The sequence below is a fragment of the Cyprinodon variegatus genome, unplaced genomic scaffold, assembly GCF_000732505.1.
Source record: "Cyprinodon variegatus isolate N-32 unplaced genomic scaffold, C_variegatus-1.0 Scaffold491, whole genome shotgun sequence".
NCBI classification, from domain to species: domain Eukaryota; kingdom Metazoa; phylum Chordata; class Actinopteri; order Cyprinodontiformes; family Cyprinodontidae; genus Cyprinodon; species Cyprinodon variegatus.
Genome location: NW_015150944.1, coordinates 612,130 through 638,675, shown reverse-complemented (window position 1 = coordinate 638,675; position 26,546 = coordinate 612,130). Strand labels below are relative to the sequence as shown.

Genomic DNA, 26,546 nt, shown 5'->3' with positions numbered 1-26,546 from the left:
AAGGGGGCGGGGACGAGAAAAACAATGAAAACGTACCTTTATACATCTTTTATAGACGTGATATTGCAGAAATATCTCTCTGTTTTTCTCTGTTTTTTGTTAAACAATTTATGCTGGTATAGGCTATACATTGGCCCTTTATTCGATCATTTTATTGCATTGTAGGCTTAATTATACCTCCCTTATAACGAAAAAATCACTATAATATTCCCATAGAAACCTACAGAGGCCTATGGTGGGGTTAGAAATAGGGACTCCTTTATGCGTAATGGTGTCTTGGAGGCATTGTGTACATCCATAGTGAGTGGTAGTTAAAGTATCTGCAGTGGTAGCATTAAATATTCCTGTAAGTAGAGTTTTAATCTCTATATAAATCTATCATAGGATTACTATAGGTTCCTTTTCGTCAGGAGGCTGCTGCTTCTCTGGGAATCAATCGCTGTCTGATTTCTCGTCCTTCGAAGTGACGGTGGCGTGATTGTACAGTCCCTGCGCCATCAGGTGCAAGGCCAGAGTGTTCTTGGTGCCGCTGGCCTTCTTGATCTTGGCTCTCTTGTTCTGGAACCAGATCTTGATCTGGGATTCGTTCAGACCGAGCTCCTGGGCCAGGTTCTGCCGCCTCTGCTCCGTCAGGTACCGGTTGGTCTGGAACTCCGACTTTAGTCTCTGCAGCTGCTCCGCTGTGAAGGCCGTCCGTGGTCGCTTGTCCTCTTTGCTGGTTGTTTTCTTCTTTGGTTTGCGAGATCTTGGCCCTGGGGGGAGAACACGTGCAATTGTTTGTTAGACATTTTTATTAATTGGTCATTTCGAAACAAAAACAAATCCCTTTAGGTCAAGTGACGCACATTAGGTACCAAATGATTAGTGATATTTCATGTGTTTTCTGTTTCACTGAGAGTCTAAACAAAGCCTATTTAAAATGTTTTATGATTCTCATGTAAAATCACGAATTTTACATGAGAATTACAATAAGACGTTTTTAGATGATTATTGACGATTGGACAATATTTAAGGGTGATATTTGAGCGTTTTAGTTGTATTTCAGAATCAGAAAATGTTTTATCACCATTGTTGATTAAAATACCTCACCATAAAGATTAACAAACAATATACAATGGTTTAAGTACACAATGGTTTGTTTACAAGTACGAAATCACCAAGTGTTGATATAAATAAAGGTGGGATTTGTCAAAATGGCGAAATGAGCTCGATCCATAGTTCAATCTTAAACCAAAACAGCTTCATGAACATCATTAAATGTTATTGTTATGTATTCCATCAAAAAACATAACTAAAACCCGAGTTTTATGTTATTCTTTCACTTTGCATGGGGGTAATTAACTCCAATGTAACCAAAACCCGTGTGCGTAAAGTACACTTTAAAACAAACGGTCACATTGTTCATATATCTATAACAGCCGACCAAAATAGGATGTAAACAAATGGATATCTTCGTGTGTGCTCTGTTTAGTTGGAGAGCCAAACATAAGCTAAAGTTTTGTCAGATAAAAAATTTAAATCGATATATTTCGCTATGAAAACTTGCAGAAAGGGGGCCCAAACCATAGTTTAAAAGCTGTCCCAGGGATCCAAACGCAGCCATGCCTCCCTGTTGCTGCTTTACAAACACAAACACAAGCACACACACACACACACACTCACTGAGCATAAACTGACACACTCTAGTCCATGGACACAAATATTAACAGATGACAGCAGGATTAGTGGGAAAAATGCGTGTTTTTGCTGTTCAATTTAGAGTTTGAATTCAATTCGGCGCTGCTACTTTGCCTCTCTGTGTTTCCCCTTTCACTTTTTTTGTGGGCCACTTGAAAAACTCCCTGGTGGACGGACGTGAACAGAATCTGGAATCTGAGAAACACACACAATCCTTTCCCATCTGGGAAGACGGAGCCCCCTCTTTCGAAACAGAGCGCAAAACATTAATAAAAGAAATGCACAATCAACTCTGAATCATGAAAACCTAAAGCATGAAAATCTAAACATCTCCAACTCGTAGTAATCGCCCACGGAACTCTATAGTATAGCTTTCCATAATGCATGAGAACAAGTTGTACTCCACTTTCCAGTGGGAAGTTAGAAATATATAACAACTAAACTCCCTTGCAGCGATAGTAGACAATACATGGAGCTTATGAGTTGGTTTATCACTACAACAAAGAAGCTCACTGCTGTTGCAAATTGGGCAGCGATTCTTATGAAACCATGCAGATTTGATATCATCCAAAACATATTAGTAAGGAAATGACTCTACAGGTGCACAAAATGTTAGTTTGAATGCATCCAAGCTCCCTTAATGAGACAGCTCATCGCACTTGTATTTACTCGAAATAAATTGATTATACACACAAAATTGCACTAAGGTACCAGGAGAAATCCTGTGCGTAAAGTAACCGTAATGTGCCACTATTAATTATTTTGTAGTGGGGAAAAAATGCTGTCGATCAGCATTAAATATTTCGTTTCTATTGTTCATGTTTTGTAAAGGCCTGCTCTTCTACTCCTTGTTCGAAAATAATAGTTTGATAATAGTGAGATAAATTGTTTAGCTCTGTTTACGCGCGATGGAAAGTATATGCGTGAAATCCGTTTCTAAATGCGCGACCACGCAGGTTTATATAGATATTTATATGTTTAGTTTTATTTTTTATTATATCAGAAAGGAGATTTTTTTTTTTTGACGTATGCGCGGCATAGCGATCGCTCTCTTTACTGCAGCTAAAACTCGGTCAAGGCATTCGGGGTCAGTGTTACGGGGTATTTCAGGTTACAACGCATTTTTTTTTGTCAGGGATGTAGTAAAACGGCATGCCACCAACCTGAAGAAGGCCTGTCCGAGTATCGGGTGCAGTAGACCCAGGCTGGCCACAGCATGGGCTGCGACATGGATGGGTTCGAGCTGGCTTGGGAACTGTCTGAATCTGAGCTTAGGCACTGGTCTCCGTTCTCCCCACCGGGTTTTAGGGACTCATCTGCAGCTTTCGCGGGCTTCTTGGTGCTGGTGACAGTGTGTGGAGTGGAGGTCCCCTCCGCCGGCACCGTGCTGCCCACTGGTTCGGTCTGAGGGGCGGCGGGGCTGCCGCGGCTCTCCCGCGACGCCTGGATGCTCTCCTCTCGGTGCGCGCCCGCATCCTTCTTCCGTCCGAAGTCCGGTCGCAGGATGTTGTCGATGAAGAAATTGGTGACCCGATGCGGGATCTGCGGGTTCCCCGGCGCCTGTAACAGGGGCAGGATAGCTCTGTTGGATTCATCCGCTGAATCCTGCCGCTCCACCGCATCTCTATTGCCGTGATCATTTTCTTCCATACTGATTCACTTTCCCCCGCTTTACGCTCTTTAACCCCTTTGTCGCTCCCTCCACAGCAAGAAATTTTGAGAACTTTGAGGGAAATTACCCCCACCCCTAAAAAAAACTGTCCGGGTAAAATAAATAAATAAAAAAACTCAAATACCAGTGAGTGCCTTGGACACCACGCAAAGTCTTGCCGTAGTGCCCTTTGAGAAAAGCATAATTTAGCTCATATATTTCCTGAAAATCGGGTTATAAGTGATATCTCAGAGCGTAAGCGTTTGCCATTTGCGCACAAATCCAATTTATACCATCCGATTTATGCGTCCCAGGGAATGCCTACATCTAAACTAAACTAAGGGTAAATAAAGAGGCTCCTAAACTGATGCTCTAATACTCTCACTCTGGAGTTTTGTTCTTATTTTCAATGCGAGCCCCCCGAGTGACGTTCACCCACCGTCCTCCCAGACACGTGCCCCTGACCAATAGGAAGGTAGAAACCAGGCCACGTGACGCAGAATCCGGAGCGATCTACAAACGCCCCATCCTCGCCCTAGTAAAAGGGGAAGAGTCCCGAACGTGTACGAGGAGGAAAGCCTAATTTGAATCCGGTGCATGCACACAGATACACCCAGTTTTCGTGACATGTTTTTACTTTATTTTGCCACAGGAGTTTGAGAAAATGTGAGCTGGTTTGTGGGTAGAAAAACAAAAACAACGAGAGGATTGACGCGTTGGTTTGGGAAAAAAAAAAAAATAGTGAGCATGGAGGATCCCCAGGGTTCAACACTCCCAATAACACCAGAGGAAGTCAGATTTCAATGAGCTTAAATAAGCTCCAGCATATATTTGAATGAGGAAGTTTAATTATGATAACTTTTTGTGATGAAAAACAAAAATATTCATCAACTGATTAAATCCTGAAGATCTACCTAATAAAAATGCTACCAATAACCTATTTGGAGGGAAGTGCAGCATATTCTGATGAACAAGTGATTTGCTTTTTGTTGAATTTGGACCCTCTTTCAACAGTTTTGACACATTTAAGTTACCTTTACTTTTAAAAGGTATATGCTTTAAAAAGCGCGCTGAGGTTATGCGTAAAAAACTATATTTGGGGATGGAACAGACTTATTATTCTTTGCACATTACATTGAATTTACCAAATTATATAATTTAATGACTTTTTTTAAAATTTCCCTATAAAATAGCACGTGCTCACCCCATGATATGTAGTTTAGACGCTTCATAATCAGAGCGATGTGACCAAGAATTGATGTGCTATTAGATGCGTTCTCCTGTCGCGCAGCCTGCGGTGGCCCCAGAACTGGGTCCATATCCCTTTAAAAGAAATCAGTGATGCAAACAAACTGTTTTGTGCGCGCTGCTCGGGACCCGAAGTCGCGCCAAAGACAAAACTTTGAGTAACTTTGCTGACCACCTCCAAAGACGAGTTTTCTGAGGTTACTCCATCAGGCAGCGAGGACGGCGATTTGGATTCGGGTCTGTTCACACAAGGAGGGATCCACTGAAAGAGCGGCGTGGAGAGTGAGTGAGAAGCTGTGGGTCGCCTGAGTTAAAGCTCTGTTTTCTTTTTTCTTTATTAGTATCAGAAATGTATTTGTCAAATTTATTTATTTATCTATTTATTTTTTCAATCCAGAAGAGCATACCTAGATTTCCTTAAAGATAATCTCTTTTTGGATGCCCTGCTCGTCTACTTGTTTTAACAGATGTCTTGTTTTAATGTTCCCATAATAAGAATGCACTTCATTTTGAAGGCAACGTTCAAAGTTATTTTACATTTCATTTTTTTTTTTTTTTTTTGGCATATGAAACTACCCCCGTCACATTTTGGTTAGTGTTCAAGAAGGAAAAAAAATAATATTCTAAACCTCCACCTTTTTGAATGCGTCTTAGTATAAAGGTAAAGGATTTTGTTATTTCTGCTGCAGAAGCTAAATCTAGAATAATCACACGAAAAGGCCTAACCCACACATGCATCAATAGGTACTTTTTAAAGAATATTTTTAACTATTTATTCATTTTAAAGTTAAGAATGTACCATATCTTATTAAACCTAAACGGCTGGATTGTGAATCGTACCTGACCAACAGCCATCGCCTCTGCGCAGCCAGTCCAAACAGTAGAAAGTTGATAGTGAAAGGTGTAATTAGACAAGGCACACTCTCACGCTGCGATTGTTTCTCACTTGTGAGGGGAAGCTCAGATTAATGTTGAGCGCTAAATAAGCAGCAGACAATGGATCCACAGACAAGCCGCTACCGCCTGGGCTTGGCCTCTAACCTCCTCAGCAAAAAACAGGGGCGTCTGGAGGAAATGACACCATTGCAGACTCTGAATTAGAATCCAGGGGCCTTTTGTGCAACACAACATATTACATATTCTTCTACTAAACACCCCCACCCTCCCCAAAAGACGTAATATTCCTTAAGTTTGAAACATCTTCCCTCTATATTTATATTGTTTTCTAATTAAATCATGTTGTGTGTATTTTCCAGTGCAAAATGTCCAACCGCACTGATACAGAAAAACTTAAATGTAACAAATATTGCGTAAGTTTCACACATGTATTACACTGTAATGTCCAAATAGTATGTTTGTTATAATCAATTCTGTTTATATAACTGTATTTTTTCTGCTCTTAAGAAAAAAGGTCGTCTCATGTTTTAATAGGTTAAAACTATTTTCATTGTCTCTACTTTTCTGGTTGGTAGAGGGTCAAATTTGGGCTCCAGAAACTATATTTCTTTTATTTTACATTGCCGCCACTTAACAATTGAATATATATATACCATTTTCTCATTAGGATTTGGCTTCTGTTGGCTTTTTTTGGCTGTGTTTGGGGATGTGATCCTAACATCCCTTATATTTAGGATTTTTTTGTATTTTTTTCAAAATCTGCCTGTTCCATCGCTCCCCTTTCCTCTCCAGAAGGTTTTGAAATGTGCAAAACAGCTCTTATAATTTTCATTTCACGTAAATGCGTAATAAATAGTGAAATCGGGCGCAGGTTTTGCCTGTTTATTTATTTATTGTTTACAATTTTGACTAATAGTGATGAAATCCAGCGTGCGGAAACCATAGGCCTCGACGTCTGCAATCATTCCACATGTTGGCCGAATTAGACGCTTGAATTTCCGAATGGTGGCGTAAAAATCAAAGCCCTTCATCATATTTATTCATTTATTTATTGTAGTATAGAAATTACTTGCAAATATTCTACAGGAAAAACTTAGTTTTTCACTGTTTTTCGACAAACATGACCTCAAAGCTCTGTTTTTTTTTTTTTGTTGCAAAAATGGGAAACATTTGCTGTTATGTTTGTGCACCATATAAGTGTTTGTGTGTCTTTACCAAAGAATTTACATTCCCTGCCTCTTTTGAAGCCTAAACTTCTGTATCCATGCAGTGAATGTATACAGCACAATCCACTTATAGCTCCACTCCCCCTCCCTCTTCCTGTTTTACGCACGCGCGTGCACATATACCTTTTAACCCTCCCTGCGCCTTCGAATCAATCGCGCGCGTTGTGCGCATGTGCCCTGTCCTTGAGCTCCTATAACCTATTTTATCTCCCCCACCGCTCCCCCTCCTCCCCTGTATCTCTCCTGGTAGAATTGTAGTATACGTCAGTACTATGGAGTACTACACAAGGTGACGCGCAGGAGGAGGATTTGTGAATGGACGCCGTGATGTGTGCCAGCTCACTGATCAGAGGGCGGTGGGACCTTCTGCAGATGCGGCCCCAGCCCCCCCCCCCCCATCCCTCCTTCTTCCCGGTCATCATCCGTGCCTCCAGATGAATGGGGGTCCCCCCTAGATATCGGCTCTGTCACCATCGCAGGGGTCGCACCAAATCTTTCAGCACCCTTTCAAAAATCCTGAAAGCACTCTTCTATTTTAAGATCCTGTATGATTATTTCCCTATTTTACTTTTTTTTTTTTTACTCGGCCCCATGATTTGTATTTTTATTTCTATCGTGAGTTGCTCAGGAGGAGCGCAGTAGAATTAGTAAAGCTTAGAAACTCTATTTTAAAGGTTGATCCAAAAAAAAAAAAGTCAGTCGACAACTAACACAGACGTGTTTTAATTTGGAATCCACACCCGTGTTCCTATCAAAATAAGCAACATTTTACAGATAAGACAAGATCTGAGGGAGAAAGTAAAAACCCTAAAACATAAGGGGAAATTTGGTGCCCAAAATTAAAATATTACCTTAATAATCCCCTTTTTGGACTAAATGTTCTGATTTAAACGAATCATTTACCCCTTTGCACTGCAGGTAGATGATGTCTATATAATTTGTTTGTATTCTTTTTTTTTTCTTGCTGTGATTTGATTGTGAATACAGAACAATCCTCTGGACTTTGTTGCTGCTGAGTCTTCTGCTTTTAGCCCTTTATAGGTTTTAATAAGTCTTAATCCGTCTGATCGGTGTGGCGTAGATAAGTCTCATTTAAATTTGGATTGTTCTTTTTTTTCCCCGTCTTCTCTCTGCAGAAGCCTCAAACGGGGCTTAGTGCAAACAGCTACCACCCTGAGTGCAATTAAGGCCTAGGCTAAATTAGATGAAGCCTAATTGAATGCAGCTGAGTTCCCATCAGCAAACCCCTGAAACCTGCACGAGTGGAGGTACAAATTCCCGTCTGATGATCAATAATTGCTTATTTTAAGGCCAGAGTTCGTGTTCTGTGTGGGATGAACGCTTTTGAGGGCTTCACTTTTCTTTTGCATCGTTTTGGAAAGAAAAAAGTCAAATCTTTGTGAAAGTACAGCTGCAGTTCATTATTAAAGCCATTGTTTTACTCAGACCCCCTTTTTCAAAAGTATTAATAGGAATATTTGTTGTGATCACTTATAAACAAGACGGAATATGAGAAAAAGTTTATTTGAAGAAGAGATGTTAATCATTCTCAAGGTTTTAACCCACAGTTAAGCTTTAGGTGCAGTTTCATGTGTAACCTTCCTCAAAACGAACGTGTTAAAAAAAAGTAAAAGTCTGAACGGATCACTGATTATATAGTTTTGATAAATGAATTCAACAAAATAAAGATGATGCAGATAACAAAGAGGAGGAATAAACTAAAATTAAATAGCATAAAGCCTGATTGCAAAAAAACAACAACAACAACAAAAAAAAAAAACTATTGCATGTGGTAAATAGAAACTGAATTAGAAAATAGAAAATTAAAATCCTGGCGATTTTTAAGGTTCTAACTTATATTCATGAATAAAGCAAATATGCAGGTTGTTTGCATTAATTTCATCTTTGTTCTTTCTTACCACTTTCTTCTACAAGATCAAAGGCACAAAAGTTTGGGCTGTAGCCTATAGGTCGCCTGCAAATTTTCTAAACAGCAAAAAAAAAAAAAAAAAAAGAATTGTATGTATATTTTAATTGTCAAAACATTTTAATTTTTTTGTATCAGGGAATCCTCCATGAGCTTTTTCCTATTCATAATTAAACATCACTGCGATTGTCAACTGGAGCCACAGTGCTATTTGCTTGTCCTGGTCAACTACAGGTCTGCAGTTCTATTTCTGTCTGTTTCCAGACTTTACATTCCCAGTGTTTCAGAACAAGCTGCCATCCGATAGGTGCTGCAAAGTTTGTTTGAAGAGAAACATAAAGGGGACAAGCTTTGAATGTTTATTCTAAAAGACTCTGAGTTTAGTAGAGAAGTAGGCAATGTCACAACAAAACAAAAGCAATAAAAGTCATTGCATTTATCCTGGAAAAGTTGCGGGTTGTCCAGAACTCCTGTGCGGTCCAAATCCGCGATGGTTTGCGCGTTTTGGATTTCCCACATGCCGAGGAGGGAGGGACAAGTGGGAGATGGACAGGTGAGAAGCACTTGCTGCAGAGTAAACAAAGGTTTCTGAGTGTTTAATCAGCATTTAAAGGAATAATACCACAACAGCAAATGTTAAATTGTTTGATGCTCTCCTGACGCATGCATGCAAAAATATGTAGAAGTTTTGCTGGGGGTCGCGATGCATCTTTTCTAAAATAGTTTAAGCTTTATTTTGCAAATAAAAACAGAGAAGCCTACTTAAATGTACTGAAGGGTGCAAAACCTTATAAGTTTCTTTTAAAAGTTTAATCGAAACAACATATGCGATAGGATTTTGTGGATTTTTTTTTAATTAATGGTGAGAAAACAATTCCGTTTATGTCTTGCTCTTAGCTCACAGCTTTAAAAATAGCTGAAGGAGGTCAGTCGGGAGCGGTTACCCGACCCCTCTCCCTGTGTGGCATTGCGCCCTTTGCAGTTAAACTTGCCAAAATAGTGCCGGACTCCCCTGAAAGTGCCATGTGCGCCCGAGTCCCTTTCACCCCACCGTCCCACCCTGCTGCACCTCAGTTGTTTTTACCCCCCAGTTCGCTGATATGTTGTGAATTCTTCTTTTTAACGGGAGGACGGGCTCATCAGTTGCACTACATTTCAGCCTCTGCCATCTAAGCTGAGAGGCGCAAAACATGCCTGTCCATGCATAGAGACTAATCAGAAAGTGGTAAACACTGGCTTTTAGGCCTCTGTGGAAAAAGGCTGCAAACTTCATCTGGACCATTAAGTGTTCAATCACTTACAGCATTAAAATAAAGGGTACCCTGGTATTTAAATCATACAAATATTTAAAATTTGGTCTTTTTTGTCTGTAGAACTAACACTGAAAATACATTATGTACAAAACGTTCTCATTCCCACACCTACCACAAACTTAGTTTTTTTGCAGGGCTGTTTATGTGTTAGTAGAATATTTATCCATTACTGTTAAGAAGGCATAACATAAAAAAAATGTGCAGCAAAATATTTAATTAAATTATACTCAGTTTTACCTCAAAATAAAAATACAAAACAACAGCTTGCCTCCAGAAGACCTAATTGTTGAAAAGAGTCTGCATACATCTCAGCATAAATACAGCTGCTGTGTTAGGAGCTCTTTGGTTCAGATGGAGCCAAACCTTAACTTTCTAGCCTACACTCAAAACAGTAAGAGTAGATAAACTCAACTCAACTCAACTTTATTTATAAAGCGCTTTCAGTCAGCCAAAGCTAAAATCAAAGCGCTGTACAGGTCATTTGAGCAGATTATAAAACACAATTATCACCACAACACACTCAAACAAACTCAAAGATTAAAAAAAAAACAAGTAAGAGCAGATAAACACATTTAACACATCATCCCCATGTGTAAACATGGTGGTGGCAGCATTATGGTATGGGAATACTTTTCTTTTACATGCATAGCTAGTCAGGGTTGACTGATGCTCTTTAATGCTGCTGCAGAAATCCTGTTGGCCTGCAAAATATTGGAAAGTAAATATGAAGCCAATTCAAAACATAAGACATAAGAATAAATCAAATGTTTAATTTGTAGTGAGATGTAAATCGCTAACAAATGCTTTTCTATGCAGTCTGAGTGAGATTGAACAGTTTTACTATGAAAATTGGGAAGGATTTTTTTAGGCTTAGGCAGATATGCCCATAATAACTACAGCTGTAAGTCTTTGAAAACTGATTTCAAGCAGATGCCAGAATTTTCAAAGCTGTTACTTGAAAATAAAATAAAACCAATAAAAAAGTAAATTAATGATCTCCATTTTGTCCTCTAGTTTTTGTTGGTCCGTCATATTACATCCCAAACAAATACATAAAAGTTTGTGGTTTTGAAATATTTTAATAGTGATTCCTGGTTATGAAGATTATTAAATAATCTCCTCTAATCTTCGATCGGTAGAGCAACTTCTCACTCTTTTGTTCACTACTTTCTTATTTCATCCTAAAGTAAATCCTGGGTTTATTGATCTGCTTTGGTCTTTCTTTGTTTGTGAGTTCCTAGAATCGGTCGACTTCAGAACAGATAATGTGATGGATCTTGATTCATTCCATTACCTTTCAGCGCTATCGCCCTGGTTGATTTTTACACAGTCTGATCTGAGCTGTAAGATGCAGTAGGTGTGTTTCATTTACACTCAGAAGGATTTGTTTGGATTTCATGCATAATGTGGTATTACCACTGGTTTACGCTGTCATTTTTGTTATTGTCCCACAGAACGAAGAGGAGGAAAGCAACACAGATTTGGCTGAGCATGCTGACTGAACTAATTGATCCTCCACTCCCCCATGATCATCACAACAGTGGCTGTTGTTTATCCTTCTAAAGTTGATTCTGTTTTTGATTTTGTTTTTGTTTACTTTTCAGTGATTTATGATGAAGCATAGCAGAAAAAGTCAGAACAGCGGTCAGTAAAGGGCATTATTGGAAAGAAGGTGTGAACTGATCATTTACCCTGCAGACAGGGGTGCCTAGCAAAGGCAAAGAGCAGCCAGAGACTGCCATTTGAATGGGATCTGAGAGGTAATTTGATCTAAAATGGACTCCAGCCATTCAACCCCCCACCCCGCCCACCCCTCCCATGGCATCCACTGTAATTCATTATTCCTGGCCAGCAGAGGCAATGAGCGAGGGCAAAGGAGAGGAGTTGGACTCTGCTCTGGTGTAATGAAGACTCAGTAGACCTAAACGCCCTCCTTCCTTCTCTCCCTTTCTCCCTCCATCACTTATACATACACGCAATCTTTCATTATCTATTAGATAGAGCAACGCATTATTGCTGCTGAAGACCTTTTGGCAGAGAAATAAGAATGTGCAAGGATTTTCTTCATCCTGAATCCATTTTATTGACCTTTTCCATCATGTATGGGGCTCGCGAGGCCTGTGCTCTGCAATGCAAAGAAAATATTCTGACCACAATACTTTTGTCACCCCTTTATAACGCTTTTATTGAAATGCAAAAATGTATTTTCGTCATGCTAAATTGAAGATGTGTGTTTTTTGTAAGTTTTCAATTCAAGTTTGTCACTCTCACAAGCATTTAGGAGTTTGTTTTCTTACATCATAGATGAAGAAACACTCCTTGCATGACCTGTCATAGCGAAACACTTGTATTATCATAAAATGTCACAGAAATTCTGGGTTTTGAAGCTTTTTTTTTTTTTAAACCAGAAGACATTTCAGTTTTCTGTCCTTCCACTAGGGGTCCGCAGATGTCATGTCCAGAAGGGCTGAAAGGGATAAACACTGTCATCTGGTGGTAACTAGAAAGACAATTTCCTCATTCTGAAAGGAGGCAAAGCTTCATCCTTTCTACTGGGGCGGCTCTGGGAAACTTTTAAGAAACTTTTATTTTATATACAAAACAAATATGTTCTACATAGATGTAAGGTGAATGTATGAAAATCAGTCCACTCTACAGGAATCCTTACAATGTAAAACATAAAGCGGTGAAAATAAAGGTTGTGAGAGAACATTAATTCATTTTTTTTATAGTTGTTTGTGAACCTTTCGAGTAACTTGAATGGATTAACGTGGGAAATTTATAAAGTAGTTATTTTTCAAAGTTAATCCAGTATATCTGCTGGTAATTCTTTATATAAATGTATGAAATTGGTTAAATTGTCACATTATTTTACAACCAGAAATATTAAACGGCATTTAAAACCATTTTAGATACAATGTGCTTTTTTCTTAATCATCTGTGTTATTTAATTGTTTTTTTTTGTTTGTTTATTTTGTCATTTTAATCAAGAAAAGCTGCATAATAGATTAGTTTTATTTACTTAATAACATTTGAATCATTTGTTTAATCAGAGCTGGTGTGATAAATCACTTTTTTGAGTGTCAATAATTTTTAGAGCTTAACTTTCAGTTAAGTTTCAACCATCTGACCAACACCATCAGCTTTAAATGAAATTAATTCGGTAGGATGTTAAAGAACAACCAATGATTCTGAAAGCCTCAGTTCTGTCATCGGCTGGAAGATGATAACCGTCAGAGCTAAACAGATGGGTCAGCCAGGAAGGAGGATTTAAAAAAAAATTTAATTACCTCTATGATGCCTTAGATTTGGGTCTCTCCACATGAAAAGGATAAATGCCTTTTGAAGAAATGTATTTTTTTTTTTTTGTTCAATGTAACAAAGGGATATTTAGTCACAATGAGAGGAATTGTGTATGGATGACATAAGGTGTGGCTAATTAAACCATTTGAACTCATTTCATCTGTCAAGCACGGTGGTGGCAGGATCATGTTAAGAGTCTGTTCAGATTTCTGCAGACACAAGAGTTTCCAAGCAATGGGCAAAGCCTTCTAAATAGACTTTAGACAGGATAAGGCAGGATAACATGAAACCAAGATGTCAAACCTGCAGCCAGAATTGTTAAAAACCTCAATGATGATTTTTGTTGTTGTTGTTGTTTGGTTGGGTGGGGAGGGTGGAGTATATTTTTACATTTAATTTTCTTTGTGTGTTGGATACAGTATGTTTCTATCATGTTGTAGCAGGTGTATTATAACATCCTCTCCTGCAATCAATAAAGATTGATTTCCCCTCAGTTTTGGCCACCTGGATGACAGAGACAGTTCATCTCAACTCACTCCATTCCATATTCATTTTAGATTTATAATATTTAAAAAAATAAAAACACAAGTGAAGAAGACAAAAACTGCCATAGGCGGTAACATTTTCAGAGCTTTTTAAAGCCACCAACATGCAGCAAGGAGGCGTCTGCCAAGGCAAACCTGTGGATGGGGGTAAATCGATAGATCAGGTCGGGCCCCAGCCTGGCTCATCTGAGTGCCCTGCAGGAAGAATGAAGCTTTTGGGAGAGGGGGGGGGGATGGGGTTGTTGGCAGAGATGAGGTGCCTTAATGGAGTCTTTCAGTTTGCTGTGGCTGTAAATGAAAGGATGTTGAAGCTCAGCCAATTATCACCACTGAGCGGAGGGGGGAGGAAAGGGTGTGTGGTGCAGGATTATTTCTACAGCAAAGAAAGAAAGATAGATAGATAGATAGATAGATAGATAGATAGATAGATAGATAGATAGATAGATAGATAGATAGATAGATAGATAGATAGATACTACATAATACATGGTTTATTCAGAGTAGCCTGCAGATATTGGCTGCACTCCTGGATATTTCTCCCCAGTGCAAAGGTTAACTGTCAGTCCCCCACTAGGTATAAATAGAAGTCTGCCCTCCAGAAAGGCGTGTCCTGGGACGCGGCAGACAGAGGCAGGAAGAACAGGAGGGGCAGTCCCTCATGATCCAAGTGACACACATGGGGAGGGGAGTAGTTTCAGGGCTATTTGCCCCATTGGGGATAGTCCCACAAAGAAGAGGAAGGTGAGGGAAGATGCAGCCAAAGACATCATGGTGGCTTTGGAGACTGAGAGCACAGAGACAAAGGAGTCTCCTCATCCACTGAGTTTGGCTGCAGCAGCAGAGCCAGCTCCCAGACAGCTTAATCCTGATATAGTCTAAGATCTAAATGAAATCAAAGGGCCATAGTTATAGCTGTTTGGGTTAGCAATTTCTTTCATTAAAATAAGAGGCATGAGTCGTATTTAGTTTTCTATTTTTTAGACAATATAATTGTTTAAAGTTAGCATGCTTCTAATCATAACCCATTTGTAGAACTTCCCAAGAACAAGATTAAAAAAAAAAAACTTTCCTGTCTAAAATGTATCATGCCTAGGGTTCTTGCAAAAGTAAAACAATAAAGGTTTAGCTCCCTTGAATCAAAACTTTGTAAAATAAATGTAGCAACCTCACAAACTGTGAATAATAGCCACATTTTTTTGTGTTTTTGATCCAGACAAACAAAACTTATGATTAGTTTCGGTGAGAATTGAACAACACACTAAAAAAATTGTAACATATACTTACTGCAACTGATAATAATAATATCATCCATGACCAGCTCTGCATTTATTCAATAATCAAATAAAGGCAGAATAGATGGCCTTGTCCTTATATTTATTTATTAAGCAGACATGCTATGCAGCACTTTCTCTTTTTAATTAAGGATTGTAAGAGCCAGAGAGAAAATTACATGATTTCATTTTTTAAGAATGTTTTATTGGACATGTACATTAAAGGAATTAATGTAATTTGGAAGATACATGAAGTAGTAATGATGACATATCCATGGCTTAAGATTCATGGATATGTCATATTTTTTCAAGATCTACACCAAGATTCCAGCCAATAACCTAATAACGTTTTTTAACTGGAGTTAGCGTGTTTTAATGTTGCTGACGGGTATCATATCATTGGCCTATAAATCACCTTTTACAGCAAATACAACTTTGAGTCCATTGGATTGTGTCTTTATTATATTTCACATCTAAATAAGAAGATATTTGACAATTCCTCTTTGCAAAATAGCCCAAAAAGCTATTAACATTATGTGGAGACTTTAACTGCACCAACCCAAGGCAAAAATATTATTTGATATCAGTCATTCTAGAGTTTCTCTGGCTGTATGTTTCAGGTTATTGTCCTGCTGGAAGGTGAACATTTAAATGCAGCCTTTAGTCTTTTACAGTCTTCCTGCATTTAGCTGCAGCGTCTTCCCCTCAGGACTCACCGTCTCCCTTGTCCTTGCTCTAGAAAAAGACTCCCAATTGCATGCTGCCACCACTGTGTTCCAATAAAGTTTTCCGCCAAACATGCATGCAGGACAAAAAGTATAGATTTGGTCTCATTTGACAACAGTAACTTTTCTGATATGAATGCTGTGGCCATGTTGCTTGTAGGACTCTGCAAACATTGATAATCATGTTTATTAGCCATGCACCGTACTAATCTGACTATAACTTATATTCCAACAATCTACAGTATTCTCATTTTTATTTACTTGAGTGATTTTTGGAAATGAATAAATAGATAAAAAAACATTTCTGAGCAGTTTTGCTGGATTGTGCTTTTTACTTTTGACTCTCTTGCTAGCAGATGCTGTATACTTTTAGACATTTTCTAAAAAAATAGACTATTTGGTCAAGACCTTAAAATCCATTTATTAATGCAACTCTTAAGATTTTGTTTGTTTGTTCTCCTTTTCTTTGAGGTCACCTGTTGCCATGGAAGCATTCCCATGTGCAGTGCTGACAAGAGCTGCTGTTTTCAATCAGCCTCAGGAGGAATATCCACACTGAATGAATAATTGTTTAGCTTTAATTAGTTGTAGTTAAATTTACTTGAGTAAAAATATGATGAAGAAACACTACTTTTACTTGATTAAAATTTCCTGCTACTCATCAAAAGTAACTTCATTCAATAAAGAACCAGCCTGTTTTAGGGCAAAATACACAAGAGATACTTAGTTTTTTTACTTATACTTAATTGTTTCAAATCATTTCTATCTGCTGATTGTGCTATGTCATGTCAAGAATATAAGTATTATTTAATTCAATTCAGTTTATTTATACAGCGCCAATTCACAAAACATGTCATCTCAAGGCACTTTACAGTTCAACCAGATCATACAGTCAAATTGATTCAAAGTTTTCCATCTAAGGAAAACCAGTTGATTGCATTGACTCATTGACTCCAATGCAATCCCTCACACTAAGCATGGTTGTAAAAAAACTCCCTCTTAACAGGAAGAAACCTTCAGCAGAACCAGGATCAGTGTGAGCGGCCATCTACTGAGGTCGACTGAGGTTCAAGGAGACAGAAGCAGAGATACAAAAAACAGCTGTAAAAGGCGGCCCCGTCCAGGAAACACACAGCCAGGCAGACGTGCTCTGAGCCAACTCCCATGTCAGAGGATGAAGAGAGCACATTCAGTCAGTCACAGTCAGAGAAACAGGACCACGCTGGAAAAACAGGCCGATCTTAAACATCTATAAACAAAGGTGTTGATGGCAGCAGCAAAGCAGATATTTCTCTCCATTATGGGGTCACAGCCAAACAGGAATAGACGAGGCGAAGCTGCTATGAGAAACAGCAGAGAGAGACCAGAACCTTAAAGATTGAACTAACAGATTCTGCAGAGTGGGAGAATAGAGAGAGAATGAAGCAGAATGATGAAATGGGAGTCCCTATGTCCTCCAGGAGTCTAAGCCTATAGCAGCATAACTATAGAGATAGCTCAGGATAACCTGAGCCCCTCTAACTATAATCTTTGTCAAAAAGGAAAGTTTTAAGCCTAGCATTAAAAGTAGACAGGTTGTCTGCCTCACGGACTTAAACTGGTAGTTTGTTCCACAGGAGAGGAGCCTGATAACTAAAAGATTTGCCTCCCATTCTACTTTTGGAAATTCTAGGAACCACTATTATTATACCATTATGCTCTAGCTCGTAAAGGGAAATAAATTACCCTTGTCTTACCTTAACGAATATAGGTAATTATACCTAAATTACATATTAAAGTACTGATTTCATTAGTCATTAAAACTACAAGAAGCAGTATGTGTAACTTCTGTATATTATTTTTATTGTCATTCTTTGAACCCAGAATTTACGTAGAACTTTGTTGTGTAACTTAATAGTCTTTAAATATTTAATCAGATATGACCAAGACAAATAAGCTGATCAATTACCTGAGTAGCCTTTTCATAAAATACTTCATCAGACTTCTTTTGTTTTTTCCCCCAGTATTTCATTTGACAATGAGGTATTGCTTTTTGACATTTCTGAGCCTGCTTCTTGTTGCCAAAACATGGCAAATAGTTTTTTCCTCATAAACATTGCATTTTCTAGTAGCCAAATGTCCATCATTTATTCTTCCATCCCATTTATGATGCAAAGTACAACAGGGATATCCTTGTAAGTTTTTTATTTTTTATTTGAACTCAAGGTAGCAAAAAGATACATTGTTCAAATTTAAAGACACAGAACTAAAACACATTAAGATAAAAATAAAGGTGGTTCACCACCTGAGAAGAGGACAAAAAAAAAAATAAAAAATAATAACACAATAAATAAAGCTTCCCCTCATGTTTAGCATACCTGAATGAATACTCTACCTGGAGCGGTCTGCAACTGAAAGTTTTTGAAAAAAATAACTCAGGTATCCTTAGATAATGCTACAAAATAAGATGTAATCAACAGTTTGACACAAGATACATTTTTTTTTAAATCTTTTCTCTGGTGCGAGTCACTGGTTTTGACTCAAAGGCATGTAATCTGACAAAAAAAAAAAAAAAGAAGTTATTGCTATTTTCCCCCCCCAAACAATTCAAACTGCATGTACATAGATTATTCTTTAGCCTTTGTCAGATATAATAAATAAGAAGAATAATGATCGGCTCATGTGTGATGTGATTGCACTTAATCCTTTTGACCCCTAAACACTAAAGATACTGAAGGTCTAGTGTGGTAATACCTGTGTGATTACATTGACAGGACGCTTTTAAACAATCGGAGCACTAATGACATTATCTTTACACAAAGGAGAAAACAAAACCCTTATAGTGACAAAAGCACTACATTCTATAAAACACAGGCAATCACAGATTGCAAATCTTAAGTTAAAATGTCCCACCTGTACATTTTTTAAATGAGTTTTTATATGCAACTGGGAATATGAGTAATCACAAGATTTAATGTGACATTTAGCTTAAAGGGGTGGATATACGATATACTAGTGGTACATTCTCTTTTCCTTTTAATTACAATCCTTTTCTTTTGCCCACAAACTTAAATGGTAGAAATTAGTCTTTAAAAATATAGATCTTATTGCGACACCCAACCGTGAGTCAATACGGCTGCTTTTTGTTTACAAGCAAAACAAATTTAAATGGTGAAATTTGCACTTAGTACTCAAAATATCTTAAACACAAAGGCCTGTGCTTATTTTCACAGAATAATCCAAACAATGGCACTTTTTACTGACAGCACTTTTGCTTTTCATTCCACCTTTTAACATCTAAATAAATCAACACGCTAGGAAAATGTTTTGCTTTCTACTAAAATCCTGAAAACAAATGCAAAGTTAATCTCCATGAGCTTATTTTTGTATCTATTTTAAATTTTTCCTGAAGCTAACCAGCCAACGAGCCTCGTTTTACAATTTGCTTAAAAGTCAAGCAGACAGTTTTTCTCTCCCCATGAAAAATCAAAGCCTAATTTCCAAATTACAAACTTTTGGAAGAGTCCAATTGCAGACCAGCGAGCCAGTGAGGCCTGATGCAAGAAATAAGCAATCCTGCAATAATTTACTTGCATCGTATCAAATCTACAAGGCCTTGCACAAAAACTTTGGTTTAACTTCACTGAGGTGAGGAAACTAGAGCTAATGAATTGCTTTAATGACTATGACTCTTAGAAGGTAAAGCAAGGCTTAATTAACTGTACCAGAAGAAGCAGTTTTTGAGAAATAATACTTTTTTTTCCTGCAGGCAGTTAACCTGAAAAAAGCTCAGGTCAATCAGTTTTGCTGATTATCCCACCTATGAATCAGTGACCAAGAAATAAGCCTCAAGTCATGCATCCTAAATAGGTTGGTTAAAGCCCTTGCAAAAATCTATTCTAGCTCATTTAAGATGATTCTGTAGGAAAATGTTGCAGGTGTTCAGCAAAGAATTAGAATGAAAGCAAATGGTTTCCCAAACTATTCCTTCATCATTGTAAACCATCAATCTCCACCCCACAAACAATTGCGAGTTTACTGAAAACTTTTCACACTGAATGCCTTAATTTGGTTTGACTGGGCCCATGCGATGCCACTGAATACCTATTTTTGCTAGAGTGAATACCGGTGGGTCAGCATTTAGTCTATTAGTTCCCTTTTATGACCATATCACAATAAGGCTTTAAAAAAAGAAAGTCTCAAACACTTTCCTGCTAAGAGAAAAAAAATACATCCATGCTCAAACACTCCTGGAGTCCACTTCATGAAACGAAACAAACAGAAAGAGAATGTGTCCAATGTCACTTCAAAAAAAAACAAAACCTACAAAAGGCAAAGTCCATCCTCTGGTTTGGTGTGAAGGACGCATCATGGTGATGGAGGAAAACAGGCATGGCGATTTGTTTGGCTGTGAGGAGGTTGGGAGGACATGGCACATTAGCTGATGGGGCGTAATTGACCTGTACTTTGTTATCAGAACAAAGGATGGAGTCCGAAACCAGGAGTCACTTTTTTCCTAGGTTATCCTTCTCTTTCCTCCAAACCCACTAATCCAGTTTAGCTCAAACTGTTCCTCGCTTTATGTCTGCCTCTTTATTGGTGTTGGAGTTGGCCACTCAGTCCATGTGGGGTTTCTCAACGCCTCCCTGAGGAAAAAAACAAACAAAAAAAGCTCAATCAACTGAAAGCAGTATAAAAGAGAAAATAATAAACAAAAAGATTATTTTAAATGCTCCGTATCAGAGACTTTAAACATAACTGTCAATCACTTGCTATTGTTATGCATGCAACTCAGGCTGAAACAATTTATTGATTATTAAAATAATTACCAACTAATTTAGTCATTAATCGTTAACTGGAGCACAAAGTCTCTAAAACAAGCTATTGTTCATAATAAAACTCACATAGAGCAGTAATTATACCAAAAACTTTAACAATAAAAAAATGCATTCAAGTAAAAAATAAATAAATAATTAAATAAAAAAATGTGTCAAAATGCCTCTATCCAGAACTCTAGGTTAATTAGTTTTAGCTTTACCTGGTTCTTTAAGGAAAATCTTTAAGGAATGTTTTACTGTACAGTGATTAATAAAAAAAAAAAAAAAATTACCAGATTAATCAATTATTACCATGAGTTTTCCCTTGAAATATAGAGTTGCTGTGTGGTTTAGATTTTTTTTTTGTATAAATTCTGAGTATAAAATATGTAATAAATAAAGACCATTGGGGTTTAGCTTCCCAACTTGATTTACACAGAGAATGAAATCCAACAAATGAATACCAAATTCAAAAGTAAAATAAGATTCACTGTGGTCTCTGGAACATCTTGAATCATTTTTTTCTTTTTTAAGTTGACACTGTCAATGCAACTTTCCAGGATATAATGAAATTTATTGAATACGTCTCAAAAATATGAAGTATAAAACTTCAGGAACGCCAAGTTTCTGTGCTTACAAGCATCTAAAATGCAGTCCAAACTCATTGAGTGATTGTGACAACTGCTGAAGCTTGTTAAATTTCCAGTTTCATGTGATCTGCTAGAAGCTAACTAAAACTTAGACAACATCACACCTTATTGACATTAAATTAGAGGGATAACTTTGTAAATAAACTTTGAAAACAGAGGAGCAAAAGACTGCAGCTGTGTGCAGCCAGTAAATTTAGAAAGAAATAATAAAGCCATGAGCTTTACTTGAAGCGTTGCAGCTTAGATATAATATAGGCATATATATTTATATGCTTTAGGTAGCCTAGGTATCAAAGTTGGGACAACAGATTACTGATGAGCTGGAGAAACTCCCCATGACACAAAGTTAGAGATGAACCATCATGAACCAGAGAATACACAATGGTTTTCTGACGTGAATCAGTATAAGGAGCAAAAAAAAAAATCCTCATTTGTAACCGTAGCTGCTTTTATGAGTGACATCTGAACAAAGGTACCAGTTTATCGTTTTGTAAGAACACATGAGCATTGGGTAAAAACAGAATACACTTTGACAATCCGCTGTAAAAATTGTGGTCTTTTAAATGTGATGGTAAACCAGGAGTTAATGGCAACCATCCGTAGAGTAAACGTGGAAAATTTTGCTAAACAAACTGTTCCAAAACAAAATGCTTAAAGCAGAAATATAATAAAGACCTCTCTGAGAAAAAATAAATAAAAACAATTTTGGTGTGGAATCTTCATTTACTCCCCACCCCCCAGCTTTCTCATAATGTAACCGCAAGACCAGAAGACGGGAGAAAAGCAGCAAACAAACCCACAAGTCGAGACTTGTGCCAGCATTCCACAGGCCTCATCGTAAACAAAAACAACAAGCAGCGAGCGACCCTCTGGTCAGCCGAGTCCTGACTGGCTCTCGGCGCCTCGCGGCGACTGTGAAAAACAAGAGCTCTTAATCTGCTTTCACGCTCTCACTGAGTCAAACTGAGGGAGTGACGGGACTCTTACTTTACAGACAGAATGAGGTGAGGCTTCCAGGCACAGGCTTAATGAAGACATCAAAGCTGACTTGATGGGATAATTATGATGGAAAGGGGAGGGGAGGGTTGGTTCCATGCTCTTTGCACAAATTTAAACCATTTTACAATCTTATCTCCAAGCTCTTCCACTTTGCTTCATAAAGAATAGGAGTCTTTTGAAGTCGTTTTTTTTTAAATTCCCTTATTAATAAACGGAGCAGAAGCTGATATTGACAAATGTAATGGGCGTTATAACGCCAGCAGAAGCAAGAAAACGCAAAAAAACTCATGTTTACCTATGAATTTCAATTTGGCAGTCACCGTCCAGAATATGTGACATGTTCCTCCAGAACATCTAAATCTAAAAATATCTTTAATAAAAAAAGTGGCCTCTGATTGGTCAGTGGGAACCAATACAGGTAATTTAAAAAGGAAAATTAATTGGTCTACCAAGCAACAGCAAACGCACTTAATACAATGTGATGCAGAAAGAAAACACATATAAAAAGAAGCAAATGTTACCATGGCCAGCTGCCGTCCGATGTTACCCACAGTAACACCGCCTGAGAAGAAGATACACGGGAGCCAGGACCGCACATACAAGAAGTCAGGAGATGTATACCTGAAACAGAGGGTAGAATAAAACAGAATGTTAAATGACCGGGAGGGCTTTTGGAATAAAGCTTCAGGATGAGCAGTTACTAGCATCAAGGTAATCTACGGCTAAACTTTAATGTCCATCCATGGCTTAAGCTTCTGAAATCAGTTTGGAAAAACATCTTTAAATTTGTACTTTAAAGTTTTTCCTCTCCACTGTCGCTACAAGCATGCTTAGTGTGAGGGATTGCCTTCGAGTCAATGCAATCAACTGGTTTTCCTAAGATAGAAATTTTTCAATCAGTCTGACTGTATGATCTGGTTGAATTGTAATGCGCCTTGAGGTGACATGTGTTGTGAATTGGCTCTATATAAATAAACTGAATTGAATAAATGCTTTCCTCCATTATGAGATTTTTAATTACAAGTCAAGGAGCAATCAATGCTGCTGTCATGTTCACATTCAAAGATCTGATATGAAAATATGGAGATTCTTAGGATTTTTTTAAATGGTGGGACATATGTTATGATTTTGAAAGACCCTTGAGAAAAATAATCAATAAATGCAACCTGATGTTGAAGCACCTGCTTCAATTAATGCGAAATCAACCAGTTGTGATTCATTTGGACTGTGTCATAAGTAAATGGTTTGAACCTTCTAAGAGCTTAGATTAGTCAACATTTAGCTAAAGATATGCATTGCTAAATGACAGGTAAGACTAGACTTTCAGTGAAAAACACATTTCTTCCATTTAAATCATAAACCAAAAAGGTGTTGTGTTGAATAAAAGAAGAACTAGTTTAAAATATCCTGAAAATATAGTTCTCAGTTGACATTTAACCAAATGTGGTGAAGCTGTTGATTCTCCAACAACCCCAAAGATTAAGTTTTCCAGTCACTGATCAGACACATGCAGCATATGACTTAAATATTCACTCACTGATATACTCCGTTGTAGACCAGCAGCTGTGTGATGACAGTAGCCAGGAAGGCGGTGGTGATGCCCAGACCAAAGCCACTTCTGGAGCGATCAAATGTCCACCACAGGCCCAAAGACAAGGCCGCCAGGGTCAGCGAGAGCTGCACGTTGTTGGCAAAGTCTAGTTTCTGGGTTACGGTAAGTTAAGGGCAAAGTCAAAGAGATTGACGTCAACAAAGAACTCTGCTCCTAAACAAATATTTGAGTGACCGGTTGCGACCAAGTTCCATCAATACAAAATGTTAAAAGACATTCATTTCTTTAGTGCATTCATAACCAAAATTCCTACAACTGGAGTCGTTTGGAACAGCTTAGTAGGACGAAAAGGATACAACACTGGCATGGTTGATACCGACAAACACTGCGATGCATCTCATTACACTGGCCCACTCCCTCTTGAACTTGTGGGGCTCTCCCAAATGGCTGTCGAGGCAGGGGTACAGAAGACCGATTACAGCTGCAACAAAAACAGAGGAACAAACAGGCCTGGATTACAAACGATAAGCAGAACATTCTCTGAGCCACTATGGACCAATACTGACAAAGCTGTGAAAGATTACCTACTGAGAATGTGTTTTTACACACAGTGACTCATTTATACTCATACTTATGATTGGGAAGTAGAATAAAAATAAGATTCCCTTAATCATGAAAACCAGATAAAATACATTCAGATCTGTAGCTTTAATGTGTATGAAATAATGAAAGACTGGACTTTACAGTTTCTCTAGTATGGAAATAAGCAAAATTATTTTCAGAAGAACTATTAAATATTTATTGATGTTATTTTATAACATCCATCTTAATCTTTGTTTTAAATAAATAAAAAATAGATAGGCCAAAGAAAGCAAGGTAATTAAAGCCCAATGCTCTGGTACTCGACATTAAGATGTTAACTATTTTTAATCCATACAGCTCTGCCCAAGGTGCAATTAAACAGTATTCTTAACACATCACTTTGTGATGTGACTTTGTGATGACTTTTTAATCATCAAGGCATTTTTACAATTTAATGTATTAGTATGTTTACCCTATTTTATCAATTTATGGAAATACTTTGTATGGAGGTCTTCTTAAGTTGAATGCTATTGAGATTATAAATTAGTAGAGAACAGATTGCACAAAATTGTGTCCTGACGTTTCATAACATTACAAGCAAAAACTTTTTAAAATTTAAATGGGATAATAATGTTTGTGTCCTAAGGTTTTAGAGTGGTACTATGAAAAAGGGAAGGGTGTTTAAGAAGGACAGAAAGATAATGAATAACAAAATAAGGGGAAGGAAGGAAGGAAGGAAGGAAGGAAGGAAGGAAGGAAGGAAGGAAGGAAGGAAGGAAGGAAGGAAGGAAGGACAAACCAAAATAAAGCAGAAATAAATGAGTTCAACAAGGAAGAAAGGAGAGAAAAACATAAAAGACAAGAAAACAAAGTTAAGAAAATAATAACATGCACAAAGATTAATACAGGAGAGTATGAATGTGGGAACAACAATGAAAAAACAAGGAAGTAAAAGAAAATAAGCAATGAAAGACAGAAGGAGTTCATATTGAGAGGAGAAGGACAAAGACAAGGGGCAGAAAGTACAAAGAACATATAAGAAAGGCACCAATATGAAATCGAAGATGAAAAAAGACCAAGACTGAAGGAAGAACAAAAGAAAGAAGGAAACGGTGATAACTTTCAGACAATAGGGTAGGGAGTAAAGTTGGGAAATTCATATTTTTGATGTACTGTATTATCCAGACTCACACATACTGAATAGTTGAATCAATTTCCACATTTTTAGGACCGTATTAGGTGGTATTAGAAACCTGTCAACATCTTTTTTACACAAGGTCACCTGGCAGAACAAGCACACCAGCGTTTTTCCCTTGCTTACAAGAGAAACAGGCGAGATTGTTTGGAGATATTACTCGATGAACTAAAGTAAGTTGATTAATACTACCTTAATACTACATATTAAGGTAACCAGGTGTGAAATCCCACCTTGGCAAGCTATGAACATAGTTTCTCTTCACTTCAGGAACAAGAACCAAAAAGAAAATCACAAAAAAATGGCATTGTTTTTTTTTTTTTTGCACAGGTTGAAAACTAAACTTACGTTCAGTAGAAATGCTCTTCATTGTGGCTCAGATTTATGTATCAGAACCAAATTGACCATAAATCCAGCAATATTAAGCAGAACACTATAAAGAATATTTTTTAAGCAGCCTGTGCATGACTGGTTCCCATTACCCAGTTTACCCTAAATAAATCTGACAAACATTTAAAATAGTTTCCCCCTCTCATAACAAATTTATCAATATTCATCTCTATAGTTATGCTGCTATAGGCTTAGACTTCTGGAGGACATAAGGACCCCTATTTTATTATTCTGCTTCATTCTGTCTCTATTCTCCCACTCTGCAGAATTTATTATTTCAATCTCTAACATTATGGTCTTTCTGCTTTTTCTCGTAGTAGCTTTGCCTCGTCTGTTCCTGTTGTGGTTGTGACACCTTTGGGCCTGGAGAGAAATATCTGCTTTGCTGCTTCCATCGACACCCTTGTTTATAGATGCTGGAGGTCGGCCTGTTTTCCAGTGCAGTCCTGTTTCTCTGACTGTGAATGGCTGGACGTGCTCTCTTCATCCTCTGACATGGGAGCTGAGCTAGCTCGTCTGCCTGGCTGTGCGTTTCCTGGTCCGGGCCGCTTTTTAAAGCTGCTTTTTGTATCTCTGCTTCTGTCTCCTTGAACCCCAGT

At 37.9% G+C, this 26,546-nt stretch overlaps 2 protein-coding genes and 1 long non-coding RNA gene across 6 annotated transcripts in view; 1 reads left to right on the top strand and 2 right to left on the bottom strand.

Annotated features, from left to right (window-relative positions):
* Nucleotides 1-405: 405 nt before the first annotated feature.
* Nucleotides 406-3,681, bottom strand: LOC107094585 (homeobox protein engrailed-2a-like). Its single transcript, XM_015390296.1, has 2 exons — nt 2,841-3,681; nt 406-752 (listed from the first exon to the last, which is right to left on the bottom strand). The coding sequence occupies exons 1-2, from the start codon at nt 3,325-3,327 to the stop codon at nt 433-435; spliced, it is 807 nt and encodes a 268-aa protein (XP_015245782.1). The 5' UTR covers nt 3,328-3,681; the 3' UTR covers nt 406-432.
* A 164-nt stretch (nt 3,682-3,845) lies between these two features.
* On the top strand, nt 3,846-12,926 carry LOC107094586. Of its 3 annotated transcripts, none has more exons than XR_001481682.1 (3): nt 3,846-4,858; nt 11,181-11,296; nt 11,394-12,925. It is a non-coding gene; the product is annotated as an uncharacterized LOC107094586 (long non-coding RNA). The 3 variants fall into 3 exon arrangements; XR_001481680.1 differs by having other exon boundaries at nt 11,174-11,296; XR_001481681.1 differs by lacking the exon at nt 3,846-4,858 and adding an exon at nt 7,146-7,967 and having other exon boundaries at nt 11,174-11,296; nt 11,394-12,926.
* Nucleotides 12,927-18,267: 5,341 nt separating this feature from the next.
* The window catches only part of LOC107094588 (insulin-induced gene 1 protein-like), a 9,864-nt gene continuing 1,585 nt past the window's right edge, over nt 18,268-26,546 (bottom strand). For both annotated transcript variants that reach the window (XM_015390298.1, XM_015390299.1), the window contains exons 3-6: nt 24,137-24,261; nt 23,766-23,932; nt 22,750-22,849; nt 18,268-20,408 (exon numbers count right to left, since the gene is read on the bottom strand). In XM_015390298.1, the coding sequence (XP_015245784.1) occupies nt 20,379-20,408; nt 22,750-22,849; nt 23,766-23,932; nt 24,137-24,261 (422 nt within the window). In that variant the 3' untranslated portion in view covers nt 18,268-20,378. The remainder of the gene's footprint in view (nt 20,409-22,749; nt 22,850-23,765; nt 23,933-24,136; nt 24,262-26,546) is intronic.

Excerpts from the sequence above, each read along its gene's own strand:
- LOC107094585 (XM_015390296.1), bottom strand. The coding sequence starts at position 3,327 with ATGGAAGAAAATGATCACGGCAATAGAGATGCGGTGGAGCGGCAGGAT. Across the intron at positions 753-2,840 it reads CTCGGACAGGCCTTCTTCAG|GGCCAAGATCTCGCAAACCA; the intron begins GTTGGTGGCATG and ends TTCTCCCCCCAG.